Raw genomic sequence first — 14096 nt, 5'->3', positions numbered from 1 at the left:
GTGAAAGAGTATTTTCTTAGATTCTTCCTAAGCCTATTTCCTCTTCCTCTATCGAACACCTGCCTGGCGCTGTCTGTTCCTGATGGCTGATTTACATAAACGTTTCTCTGCCAGCAGAAAAATAATAAATCTTGTGTGTGTTGAGTGGGTCCTACCCCAATGGTTCATTCTGGTGCAATCACATTGGCTTTTCACTGTTTTCTGTGTGATCTGCCCTGCTGGTGTCTAATCTTAGTGAGAGCCCACACATTCGTGCAGTATGTGGAATTCATATCAGAGTCAAGGGAGCTGGCGTGGTGGAAGACGGGGATGGTGGTGGTGGTGGAGAACGAGAGGAGAAGGCAGTGAAGAGCATGGAAAGATTACAAGGACACAAGCAACCAAAGAAATTGATGGCCACTGCCCCTCACTGCAGTACAAACATAACACCAAACCAATACCTAGCACTATGCAATCTGACTTCAAGTCGTCCTAAGATGTCAGTTCTGACATCCCAATACCTATCATCTGTCCCTGCAGAGGTTGGGATCCTGGCCTGAAGATGCTAGAAAAACAAGCCTGGATTACAATTTTACCATCTCAGGTTGGCTACAGATCACATAAAAAGTATTCCGAGATCTATAGTATGCCATTCCCATGGAAACAACAGGCTGAGCCTGCCCCCCCCCCCCCCACCTCCACAGCATGCTCCGGATAAGGGAGGAACTGAAAAGAGAAAATCCCCACAGAACAGAGGAAGCTTCCCCCTGTTCTTAGAGCTTGGTAAGAATAGGAAATACCCTGCACTCTCTCAATGCCAGAAGGGTCTTTTCTTCAGGGTTTTACTACAGGAAAAATAAATTTAAAAAAAACAGAGGAAGTGGTGTTGCAAGTGTACAGGTCTACCCTGCATGCCTTCCCTCTGCTCCATCTGTTAAGCATAGCTACCCCCCTCCCCCACCTCATTCTCCATCATTTCTCCCTGTGAGAGACAACCTTCACATGCATGGTATGGACAGAAACAGCCCATGAAAGAGCACATTGCACCTGTTCCTTAAATCCAGCACTGGCCATAATGTTGGACCTGGATCTTGAAACCAAGCTCAGCCGGTTAAGCTGTAACATGAGGGGTGAGGGGGAAGAGGGCTCTTAATTTATCAAGTAGATACCTCCATGCCCTCAGAGTCCCCTGAAAGTGCCTCATGCTGAGTTGCATTGTGCCTTCCCACTCTGTTTTTCCTCCTCTCCGCCCCTCACTGTTCCTCTCACCGCACAGCCTTGTGCTTTCCCCCACAGCACCCACAATGCTCACCGCACCAATGGCATGCCCGCAAGGGCAGGTAGCAGCACATACAGGGCACCACCAGGGAAAGAGCGATGAGTGCCATCCATCGAACGCAAAAGTGTGGGTGTCCCAGGTCACAGGAGCAGGGGTCCGAGAACTCTCCCTCCGAGTCCGACATGCAGTGGTAAAGCATGCTCTCTGCACACCACATACAGGTAAACTGATAGACACAGTGGCCGATGGGGTCTGGAGCGTCCTGACACTGCCCCCTCCCATTCTCCTCACTGCTGAAGACGTCCCTGCAGTAGACACACCGCGAAGGCGCAGTGTCCTCCTCTCCCTGCTGCTCCTTGAGGTTCTTCAGCTTGGGGGATGAAGCCCCATGGATCTTACAGGATGGAGAGCCTTTGGGGTCCTTGAGGGGGCCCTCAGGGCCTACTGCATGGAAGCGGTACTCATTCTCTTTGGGTTTCCCACTCTTTTCGAAGTGCACGCACATGTCTGTTTTGTCAAGATCCTGTTCCCGCTTTTGCACCACAGCGCGTCTGTAGTCCTCATAGCCTTTGGAAACCCAGAGGTCCTTGCATGGGCTAATCTTCTCCAGTTCCTGCTCATCATGGAAGGTGAGGTGCGGCAGAGGCTGAACCTGTGGACATGCAGAGGGCAGAGTTACACATCAGGGAACAGCACTCGCCCCTCACTATATACACACACCTGCTTCGCCAGTGACACCAGAAGAGATTTAAACAAAACCAAAAAAAAAAAACACTGTAAGGAGAGGCTTCTGTCAAAATATCACTTCCCGTGTTTCAAAGGATGACCTCCACCCGGTCACAGAAAAGTCTTCTCGGTTGCAAAAAATTCAAGCCATCGTTTCATAAATGTTTTTCACCATTTCCTAGAATGACTTCCACTGGTGAATTACCTCCTTTGTTTAATGATCATCACCCCATTTTCCAGCTAGCCAAAATACCTGAGGAGGAAGTATATGTGAGCCAGAGGTGAGAAAGCTGAGGGAGAAGCATATTGGTGTCAAAGGTCAGAGACCAGCGCATACCTGTACCGGAGATGCATCACCTGAGCAGGTGACCTACCTGTGCCATGGGCGTGGCAACCTGGGCAGTGCTGTAACCAAATTCTTCAGATGTTGGTGACCGTATGTAGCAGCTGGATGAGGACTCGCTGGTTACTATGGTGATGTGTTTTGGTAGCATCTCTTTCCTGCTGTTTGAAGAGGACTCACTGTCTGTGTGCATCTGAGGAAAATTTCAGAGAGAGACAGAAAACCCATAAGGAAAAACAAAGAACAGACTGATTAAATCCACACCCCAGCCAGCAACTTGGTTTGCAAGGGGCACCCTAGGTGTCAGAGGTCACTTAGAAACTAGCCAAGCAGTGTAGGGTCCCCTAAAAGTAGACAGGGCACTTGGGGTCTTCTTCTGTATGGTTCTCCTGAGCTCTGCTTTGCAGTGCTGTAGCGAGGGCGACTGACACCCGGGGCGGGTCGCCGCTGCGCACCCCCCCCCCCCCGGAGCGCAGCACGTCGTGCACCCCCCCTCCTCCCCCCCGAGCACATTCTTACTAGCATAGGAAAGCGGGGAGCGGGCAGGAGGGCCGATCCGCCCTGACTGCGCGTCGCTGGGAGCTGCGTCGGCTCCGCTGGTTCCCTGCTCTCTCAGCTCCGGAACACGAAGTAACCTGTTCCAGGGCAGAGGGAGCAGGGAACCAGCGAAGCCAACACCCCCCCCAGCGGTGTGCACCTGGGGCGGACCGCCCCACCCCCCCCCCCCTTCTTACGCCACTGCTGCTCTGTAAACAAAGAGAACCAGGTATGGGCTACATGCAGCATGTCCCACCAAAGAGGTAAAGGAGATTGGGAAATGTTGAAACTGTGTACCAGAATTTTCTTTTATGAGCTTTAGTTCCTCTTTAAACCAGGTGCCGTGGCTAGACAAGTTTTAGGATCCAGCAGGGGCATAGCCAGACCTCGCGGTGGGAGGGGACCAGAGCCTGAGGTGGGGCAGGGGCAATTTTGGTCTGCCGCCCTCCCCACTGCCCTGCTGCTCCCTCTCCACCCACTGCTGCAGCAAATACCTTGGTTGGCGGGGGTCCCCAACCCCCGCCAGCTGAAGCCTTCTCCAGCGCCGCCGCGATGCCTGCCCTGCTCTCTCTTCCCTCTCACGTCCTGTACGCTCCTTTTAGTGAGACTGAGCATGCTGAAACTGAGCAGTCAACAAGGTGGCACCGGAGACTGACACTTGTCAAGGCTTCAGCTGGCAGGGGTTGGGGACTCCCGCCAGCAAAACCAGGGGCCCAGAGGAAATTTGAGGGGGCCCAGGCCCTCGTGGCCCCACATAGCTACACCACTGGGATCCAGACTTACTGTGACTGCATGGTCCAAGCCATTTGCTTCATCCAGAGAGGAGGAGGAGGACGTGGGAGATATGGAACCTGAGAGGCAAAAAACAAAAGGAAGGAGAATCACTTGTGCAGGCGGAGAAACATAACAGTGAATTAAGGATCTAATGCACCCTCATTTCCCAGACACCCAGGCAAGGCAAGGTCACCCACAGGCAGAGCCAGAATCAGAGCTTGGAGACAGGGATTCATAACGACCTTCCCAAGGTCACGCATGGGGAGTTAGAGCACAGCTGAGATTAGAATTCAGGCAGGGGGAGGCAACGTAAAGAAGGTCAAAGGCAAAGTCAGTGACAGAGCTGGAATTAGAACTGAAGTCCAGAGATGCATTGACTTGCCAAGCTTCATCTTACAACAAAGACGGATGGGTCATCCCACATGCATTAGGGCCAAGGACTGTTTAGGCTTTCTAGGACCTTCTTGCAGAAGCTCTCCCACCCCAAGGAAAGGTTACTTACAACTTTGTGTCTGATCTTTGCTGAAACCATGCTGATTGCAGTAAAATATCCACAAGCATCAGTGTTTAAAAAGAATAAAATTACGTGCATATCAAATGTTCTTAAAAAGTAATTGCTTATTTATTGGTGTTTGGCAAGTGCTTTTATCATTTGCCAAAATGCAACTGGCTGTGACTGGTTTCATGAAACACAAGATCATGCTGCCAAATGGCTTTCTTTTGCTTGACCAGACCCATGAACCCCTCCCCCCCCCCAGGCACCCCCATCATATCATGTGCCATGCAGAGAGAACTTTTGTGCTCTTTTGGACCACTTCCCCTCCCCCTTCCTGGATTCACTGCTCCTGTCCCTATTTCTGGCGGGCATGCCAGTGTTCTCTCTGGCTATGAGGTCATGGGGTCATTTGAGCCCTATGCCCCACCTTCTGTGAGCTCTTCCACAGCAGACTGCACACTCTTCTCAAAGGTCACAGCATCGGCTGGACTCTGGAAGGTCAGACCGAACTTGCTGTCATCTACCTTCCAGTGGTGGAAGATGGGGTTCACCTTATTGTACACCAAGTCCTTCTTCAATACACACTCCAGGATGGTCTGCAAAGAGGGAAAAAAAAGACACAACAGCTTTTATGTAGTGACTGCAAGCTCCTACCTGTTCAAATCAGACTTTCTGGACTACAAACTGTAACTGCAGGGCCAACACTACCACTTGACAGATGAGGCGTTTGCCTAGGACAGCTGAATTTGGGGGATGGCAGCAAAGAGCTAACAATCAAAAGCCAAGCTTTCTGTGTCCCGCCCCTTTCAATGCAAACTTCCTGTCGAAGGGATGGGACACAGCAGGGCTTGAAAATGAGCAGGTGCACAAAGGGCCTGCACTGTGCCACGCTGTATCTCCTTTTCATGTGGCCTCAGGCCTGGATAAAAGGTAGGGTAGTGACTGCAGATAGGAAGGAAAAGAGAGATGCTGGACTATGGTGGGGGGGGGGGGGGGAACGTCGCATGGCTGAAAGTTTGCCTAGGGTGTCAGACACCTTTGGGCTAACTCTGCTCAGCACGGTCATCCTTAGGAGAATGTGGAGAGAACATCAGGTGATAGCTCTGGGCCTATACTTTAGAGCAGGGGATCTCAACCCAGCCATCAGGATAGACAAAGCCAGTCTGGTTATCAAGATATCCAGAATGAATATACATGAGATATAATTTGCATACAATGGAGGCAGTGCAAGCGAATTTATCTCATGCATATTCATTGAGGGCATCCTGGAAATGTGATGACTTGGTGTGCCCCAAGGAGTGGGTTGAGAAACCCTATTTTGGAAGGACCCATGCAGTTGCCTTCTACCAACAGAAGGAACAGGTGGCATGGCAGAGGTGATGTTATTGGCATGCATGGGAAGAGCTGGACTGCCCCCATAAAAAAAACGAAGTGCTTGGGAAGGTTAGAGACAGGGGTGGGGGGGGGGGGGGGGAGTACACTGCTTCTTGGGATCATGGAGCCTGGGTAACATAGAGGGGCATAATCGAAGGCTCCACAAATGGGCGGAGCCAACCGTATTTTCGAAAAAGATAGCCGGCCATCTTTTTTTCGATAATACGGTTGGGGCCGGCCAAATCTCGACATAAATGTTGAGATCGCTGGGTTTCAGTTAGCCGGCATCGGTTTTTGCCAATAATGAAAACCGAGGCCGGCCATCTCAAAACCGGCCAAATCCAAGGCATTTGGTCGTGGGAGGAGCCAGCATTTGTAGTGCACTGGTCCCACTAACTGAATGTAAAAAGCCCTTCCCGTACCGATCTGGAAAGGAGTGGGCATGCATGAAGGAAATTGCATACAAATGAGCTGCTTGCTATTAGCTTATTTGCACACGATTTCCTTCCTAAGGAGGGGAAGCGACGGCAGTTGAGGACATCTTTCCCTGCAATGGCAGTTGAGGACGTCCAAAATATTTCTGTAAGGACAGCCATGCCTCTGACACCCTTTTTATTTATTTATTTGGATTTTGGATCACAAGTAGCAACAGTGGGATTTGAACCAGCCACCTCTAGATTGTAAGACCAGTGCTCTAACCACTAGGCCACTCTGCCATTCCTCCACTCTACTCCACTCCCTTGAAATTTGGCCATCCCTGTGGGGGGTGGGGGGGGCGGCAGTTGAGGACATCCAAAACGTTTGAAAGAAGGACGTCCACGGCTTCGTTATGCCTCCGCTGACACATACATACCTCCCCCCCCACAGGGACCTGCATACTGCACCCCCCCACAGGGATGGCCAAATTTCAAGGGAGTGGAGGAGTGGCCTAGTGGTTAGAGCACTAGTCTTGCAATCTAGAGGTGACCAGTTCAAATCCCACTGCTGCTACTAGTGATCCAAAATCCAAATAAATAAAAAGGGTGTCAGAGGCATAGCAAAGGCATGGCTATCCTTCTCACAGAAACATTTTGGACGTCTTCAACTGCCATCACAGGGAAGATGGCCGCCCTTCTCTTTCGAAAATAAGCAGGATAGTAAACAGAGTAGATGATGGCAGATAAAGACCTGTACATCCATCCACTCTGTCCAACAAGATAAACTCATAGCATAAGGTATGATGCGATACTAAATATGTATACTTGATCTCGATTTGTCCTTGCCATTTTCAGGGCTCAGACCATAGAAGTCTGCCCAGCACTGGCCTTGTTCCCCAACCACTGAAGCTGGGTGAAGGAAAGGGGGAAAGGGCAAGGGTTTGATCGGGACTTGAGGGCAGGAAAGGAAAAGGGAAGAGCACTGTGGGGAGAAGAAAGACCTCCTTCCACTGTAATTTTTGGCAGCAGCTCGCTCTGATTCACCCTGGGTACCATCTCACTCCCAAGATCAACTCTGGTACTCAAGGTTACCTAGGCCAGTGCTTCTCAACCCTCTGCTGGATTCATAATATGCAAATTCATCTCATGCATATTCATTGTAGTGATCCTGAAAACCCAACTAGCTAGGTATGTCTACAGGAGAGGACCGAGAAGCACTGATCTAGACTATCAAATTCAGCATCAACTTCATTCACCTTCATTAGCTGCACCTTCTTAAGTCTTTGTGCCACTAGAAAGGCCACTTTGTGGGGCTTATACGTTCCTCAAAATTAAAAATTAAAAACTAACTGCTTGAGAATTCAGAGACCTGTCCCTATATTCCAGAGACAGGGCACCTTTATACAAGGTAAACATGACACTTACTGTTTGATCTCGCAACCTTTCTCCACGGATGATATAATCCCGTTGGCACGTACTCTCTGGGCGCCTGACTTTGCAAATCATGACATGGCTGAGGCCGCCCCCTCCCATTGGTACCCATCCCCCACTGGAATCATCACGTGTCATCACAACGGCTCGAACTCGGACCACATAGCTGAAATTGAGAAGCAGTTTTTGTTACACTCTTACTGTCCATACTGCTACCCACTCTTCCCCAGGACTTTCCCCTGACATCCCCCTTCCCCAGCAAACAACTCTCTTGTGACTACCCATGCCTTCCAGTTAGTGATGGGTTTAGCTTTTTGGTAATAGGATTGAAAACACCCACATATCCATAAATTTACATAAATAAGGTATGTAAATGCTTATGCATATGAATACAGGTAGTCATATTTTGGGTATCTCAATGTGATGCAGTTTCCTCCACTAAAGATTCTCTTCAGTTGTTCGTGCTGTAGTAATACGTTGGGTATGAAGAAGGTATGTTTCTGATGACAAACAGTAGAGCAGCATTCTGATTCACTTACCCTACAGTGGGTTTTATTCAAAAAGGAATTTGTCCCTATAGGAAAAAATATTTACTGAATAAGGCCTGATAGCTAAACACAAATAATTTAAACCAACAAATGAAAAACAAAACAAAACTATGGTTTGGTAAAGGAACTGATTCCAGAATGGAATCAGAAGATATTTTTCTAAGGTATGACTGAAAGCTTAACACTCTCTTTATCCTTGGCTCTCCCCTATCCAGCTCCCAATCATGCCCTGGTTCTTGCTGTGACTGGCAGAATCAGGGCGTGGCATCTCCATTTGAGGCCTATGGAAGCGCTAGTCTGGCTCTGACACTGATTGCATTTGACCGTCTTCATCTAGAGTTTAATGATTAAACTGATGCAGGAAGCTCCCTCCTAGAGAGATTCAGAACGAACCATCCCGAGAGAGGATGTGCTCGAGTGGTTCAGAGCTGAAAATGATTTTAAAGTGCCTTCCCAGTGACAGTCAGAATTTTGGGTGATATTTCACAGCTTGCTGCTTGTATATCACTGTTTTACCGACTCAGCTCCTGCAAAACCTCAATGAAATGGGAAGGCTAGGATGGGTTCATTCTAGAGCCCATGCCGCCGGACAACAGCAATGCCCATGTTTTGTAATGCCAGTCATCTGCCTGATTCTTTTTTGCTCACACAGAGAATGCAAAGTGTCGGATGTGTTCTTTCTGCTCTGCTAGAAACAAAGACATAGAAAGGAGGCCTTGTAAACAGTAAAATCAGCAGAAGGGAGATGAGAGGTACAGAGGGATTGCATGTATTTATTTTCCATGATTTGTACTTTCCTGGGCACTGCACAGCAGCTTCCCACTGATTGCTTGGCCTTGTCTCTCAGATACCACAAAGCTGCCATTGGCCGATTCCAGAAGAGAGACTTTCGGCCACTCCTGGATTTATGATAACTCTCTTCTGATGTATAATGGGAGTGACAACATTGATTTTAACGAGTAGGATCTTTTACTACATTTATAGTCGTTTGGTTTGGCAGGGACAGATTATTCTTGGTTTGAATCATTTCTTTCCAATCATGGACAACAAGTTCTACTTAATACCAGATGTTCTGACATACACCTCCTTCATGCAGGGGTTCCACAGGGCTCGCCTCTATTTTTCAATCTTTATCTAGCACCATTATGTCACAAATTCCGTGTCATAAACATACGTTACTGACTGTATGCCAATGCTAGTTCTTTTTTCTGATTAACACTAGAGTCTCTGATTCTGCACTCAGATTGCTTGGGTGCCTCCAGGTTGTTTCAACACGGATGGCTGCTAACCATGTTGATTTGAAATACGGAGTGGAATGAGTAGAGGTAAATCGCTTGTTTATTCTTTCCAAAAATACTAGCACACAATGAAGCTAAGTAGTAAATTTAAAACAAACCAGAGAAAACGTTTCTTCATTCACTATATAACTAAACTCTAGAATTTGTTGTAAGAGAACATGGTAAGAGCAGTTAGCTTAGCAGGGTTTAAAAAAAGATTTGGCTAATTTCCTTTAAAAAAAAGTCTAGAAGCCATTATTATGAAGGACTTCGGAAAATCCACTGCTTATTTCTAGGATAAGCAGCATAAAATCTGTTTTACTGTTCTGGGATCTTGCCAGGTACTTGTGACCTGGATTGGCCACTGTTGGAAACAGGATATTGGATTTGATGGACCTTCGGTCTATCCCAGTATGGCAACGCTTACGTTTTTAATCTACCAAAGTCTGACATCATAGTATTTAGTTGGTTTCCACTGTCTGATGTTCCTGCTCATTTGACATTTAAGGGAATGTACATGACTATTAAACAACAACCCTCGGATACTGTATAGGTTGCCCAAAGTTGGGCATGCAATTTGGGGTGCGGATCACATATTGACGTATAAACTAATTGGCTGAAAAGGTGACATCAATTATTGGTATTAACAAGTGCTAATTGGCAGTCAGTGGTTACACACGGCTCTGTCCTATGCCTCTGTACGCCTAACATCTTGCGAGCAACTCCAAAGGGGGCATGACCAGGGGAGGGGCATGGGCAGGTCAGGGGTGTTCCCAAGATTCAGGCGCATGATTATAGAATACTTGCATTTTCGTATCTGATAGTAGTTGGCCATTTAACTCCTCTCATATGAGGAAAGGCTAAAGAGGTTAGGGCTCTTCAGCTTGGAAAAGAGACGGCTGAGGGGAGATATGATTAAGGCCTACAAAATCCTGAGTGGAGCAGAACGAGTAAAAAGTTAATTGATTTTTCACTCTTTCAAAAAGTACAAAGATCAGGGGACTCTCAGTGAAATTACATGGAAATATTTTTAAAAACAAATAGAGGGAAACATTTCTTCACTCAAAGAATAGTTAAGCTCTGGAACTCGTTGCCAGAGGATGTGGTAACAGTGGTTAGCGTATCTGGGTTGCAAAAAGGTTTGGACAAGTTCCTGGAAGAAAAGTCCATAGTCTGCTATTGAGTTAGATGTGGGAAAGCCACTGCTTGCCCTGAGATTGGTTGCATGGAATGTTGCCACTCCTTGAGGTTCCAGAATGTTGCTACTCCTTGGGGTTCTGGAATCTTGCAACTCTTTGGGTTTATGCAGGCACTTTTGACCTGGATTAGGCAATATTGGAAGCAGGATACTGGGCTAGATGGACCATTGGCCTGACCCAGTGTGGCTATTCTTATGTTCTTACGCCTTTATAGAATTCGTGCTTAGTGTGCATCATCCCAGCTCCTAAATTTGAGCGCCCTTTCCTGAATCCCCCCCCCCCCCCACTTCCCAAGTGAGCAGTTTATGAATCATTCCAGATGCCTCTCTTTCCATGAACTATCAGGTTAAGGCAGATGTCAAAGCTTCATTTTATCATTTAAGACTACTCAGTAAACTGAAACCCATGCTGGTCCATGATGGTTTCAGGAAAGTTTTGCTAGATTATATTTAGGGACTGCATAGGTACATCTAAGAGCTTTGCAACTAGTACAAAATGCAGCTGCTATGCCGATGGCAGGGATACCGAGACATGATCATATTTCACCCCATCTTAAGGCATTCCATTGGTTGCCGGTGCAATATTGCATTATATTCAAAATTCTGCTGTTAATCCACAAAGCACTGCAGATCACGCACCTCATAATTTATGGTCCATTTTGAAAATATATCAGTCTAATACATCTCTTAGGTCAGGACTTGGTGTCTTACCATTCTTGCTTTATCCAAAACAAGAAACTAGGGCTGCTGCTTTCCCTACTGCTGGACCTTACGTGTGGAACCGGCTCCCAAGAGAGGAGACTTCTTGGGAATTCAAGTATAAACCTAAGGATTTGCTTTTTACCCAGGCTTATGTTGATGGTACAGTACTAGCTAAGGTCTGCAATTCAGTTTCTCACTTGGCAAGTTGTGCAATGTTGATTTATGCCTGTGAATTGCTTTTGTAGCTACAGTCATTGTTTGAATGATGTTTTTTGTTTTACGTTACCTTTTTGCTTTTATGGATGTTTTGATGTCATCCACCTAGGACTGGAGGTGGAATATAAATATGTAAAATAAAATATAAATAAATATCACACAGCTTTGGGATGGAAGTTCAAACCATGACTGGTCAAAATCTCGCCCTCCTGGAACTAGGTATAACTTAGCAGCTCCAGATATTCATTTGAAATCCATCTAGTTGTCTGTGTGAAGAAATATATGCATGTAACATTCAAATGCAGGTGCCCACCTCTGAAATTTTACCCTTCTACAAAGGAACATCCATCTATCACTTGCACAAGGCAATGGAGTACTTTTGTCCTGGGCTAAAGCATGTGGCCTGGACTGGCCCTAGCCTCTTTCAGGCGTCAAAACACAGCATACCTAGTAACATCTGCTGTAGAAGGGCTTAGAAACTGCCCATACCCTATACAGTAATAAAAGCACAGTTTTTTGATTTAAAAAAAAAAGAGAAAGATTTGTCTATACTAGAACATATGTTTGATGTGGGTCAAACTTTAGCTCAATGAAGGTGGCATATTATAAGTGCAACACAACATTAATTGGTTTTGCTTTGGGTTGGTCAGGGATCTATTCCTCCTTCCTCCATCTGGAATTATAAACTTGCCTGTCAGATCATTCCACAAACAGGAAGCAGGGATGCACTAATGCTATGATTGTGGGGAGGGGGAAGTATCCTCTCTGTTTACTAAAGCTTGAACATTTAAATGCTGGAATAACATTTTAAAACACACCTCTTGATTTAAGATAAAAGTAACATCATAATGTGTTACTATGGGAGAGATAATGGCATCATGTAATGAGATGTCAGGCATCCCTACACAAGATGGAAACTGAAAATTCTTTAGCAGAGGGGGCCAAGAGAGAAGGGGCTGGGGGAAGTGGGGTTGTAAACAATTGCTTTATGCTTCAAGAATGTAGAAAAAAACAGAACCAGTCAGCAGTCAGTACGCAGTCTTTCCCCAGTATACGCAGTGGTGTATCTTTAAAATGGGCACTTGCACATACATTATTGATATCTACCTATAATACAAAAAAAAAAATACGCACACATCTATATAAATGCAAATGTATATATTGTGTATATTATCCTAAGTGAATATTTGACAATGCGCTATATCTATCTATAAATATAAATATCTTATTATGTCTCAGTACCCTAGACTTCTAAACCTACTATTTCTAGCAAACAAAATATGCATGCTTAAATAAACAGGTTGCCAAAAAGAAATTTGATTTTTCACATGACATCCTACGCTCCCACAGACATCTACTGCCTAAATATGCCTGAGGCTGGCCAGCTTCTCACACGTGATGGCCTGTGAGAAGGGTCAGGCATTTCAAATACCACTGCCTCTTCCAGTGTGTGCCCACCAAACAAGTAGAAATTCCATGTATTTTACAGGATCCTTGTCTAACCTCACAGCTTTCTGCAGAATTGCTGAATTTTAGTAATTATATTCCACGTTTTATTTTCCTCCACGAACACCCCCTCCTTCAACCTATGAAAAGCAATCCCCTCCCCTCCTCCTTACGCCTATTTATGATCTCTCACCCTCCCCCCTCCCCCCCCCCCCCCCCCCCCCCCCCCCCCAATCAGATTTTGCTGGGAAAATACAAGGAAACCTGTCAGGCAGAATCCTGTGGGCCAAACGTTTCCTTCCAAACCCTCTCAATGGAAATCCTGGGTAGGATTTTTGTGAATGGAGGGTCACATGACCCAGGCTAGGTTCTTTGTCCTCTCTTCAATAAACAACAGGTGAAAAGCAGGGGATAAACCCAGGGAGGCATCAAAAAAAAAAAAACAAACCCCTTAGTCTAAGAGCTCAGATCCCATCCAGCACCCACAGGTGTGAAAAGCAACCTGCATCTGATCTCACTGCCTAGCTCACAAGAAACCAGAAAACAAAAACCACCACACATCAAAAGAAACCTTGCCAAAGAGAGGGGGAGAAATCCAGCAAGGATGGAACCTACAGCAGGTCCCTGCCTCCTTTTTATGAATGAGTCCAGATGCAAATAAGATTGATTCACAAACATATGCCCCCTTTTTATCACCTTGGAGGAAGAGAGAGAGAGCGAGAGAGAAAGGGGATCTAATTTCATTCACAAAATGTCATCCAGCAAGCAGAATGGGAAGAAACAGGCAGTCGTGGCAAGGGAATATAATAAACGCCTGACACTAATAAGGGTCCTTAGCCTCAGCAATAAATGAGAAAATAAATCAGGCACAAAAATTATCTGTATATCTATATTTGAGATAAATCGAAAGGCTCTTAAGCACAATTAGCATAAAACCGCATGCATTTATGATTATTAATTACTATATATATATATATATATATATATATATATATATATATATATATATATATATATATATATATATATCTGTCTTTATCTAATAGAATGAAATAGACTTACTCTTGTTCCATGATTGCAGAAGCCGGCTGCGTTGCTTTGCCTGTCTGGGTTTTTTTCTTATGTTTGGGTTTTTTAAAATAATTATTTCGTGTACTCAGATGTTTCCTTTTTTCTCTCTTTCTCCATTTTTCTTTGAACATCACGATGCCGTGAAAGATGATGGTGATGCTCCAGGAGCCATTTTTCAGCTGGTAGCATTCTCCCCTCCTCCCTCTCTTGCCTTCTCTCCCCGGCCGCACCTGGGCTGCTCAGCGCTGGCCCCGGGCTGCCTCTCTGTCACCGAGAGCCAGAG

At 46.0% G+C, this 14096-nt stretch overlaps 1 protein-coding gene across 1 annotated transcript; it reads right to left on the bottom strand.

The window, feature by feature from the left end:
• Window positions 1-1244: 1244 nt before the first annotated feature.
• Window positions 1245-13815, bottom strand: SPRED3 (sprouty related EVH1 domain containing 3). The gene is made up of 6 exons (XM_030219426.1): window positions 13805-13815; window positions 7350-7521; window positions 4562-4730; window positions 3648-3715; window positions 2359-2520; window positions 1245-1910 (listed from the first exon to the last, which is right to left on the bottom strand). The coding sequence occupies exons 1-6, from the start codon at window positions 13813-13815 to the stop codon at window positions 1245-1247; spliced, it is 1248 nt and encodes a 415-aa protein (XP_030075286.1).
• Window positions 13816-14096: the final 281 nt, after the last annotated feature.

Source organism: Microcaecilia unicolor, chromosome 11, assembly GCF_901765095.1.
Source record: "Microcaecilia unicolor chromosome 11, aMicUni1.1, whole genome shotgun sequence".
Lineage (NCBI taxonomy): Eukaryota > Metazoa > Chordata > Amphibia > Gymnophiona > Siphonopidae > Microcaecilia > Microcaecilia unicolor.
Note: the sequence above shows the minus strand (reverse complement) of the source record. Positions and strands in the feature narration are given on the sequence as shown.

Coding starts and splice junctions, on each gene's coding strand:
- SPRED3 (XM_030219426.1), bottom strand. Junction 4,731..7,349: donor AAAGGTTGCGAGATCAAACA/GTAAGTGTCATG, acceptor CCCTCTTTGCAG/ACCATCCTGGAGTGTGTATT. Junction 1,911..2,358: donor TTGCCACGCCCATGGCACAG/GTAGGTCACCTG, acceptor GCATGTCCACAG/GTTCAGCCTCTGCCGCACCT.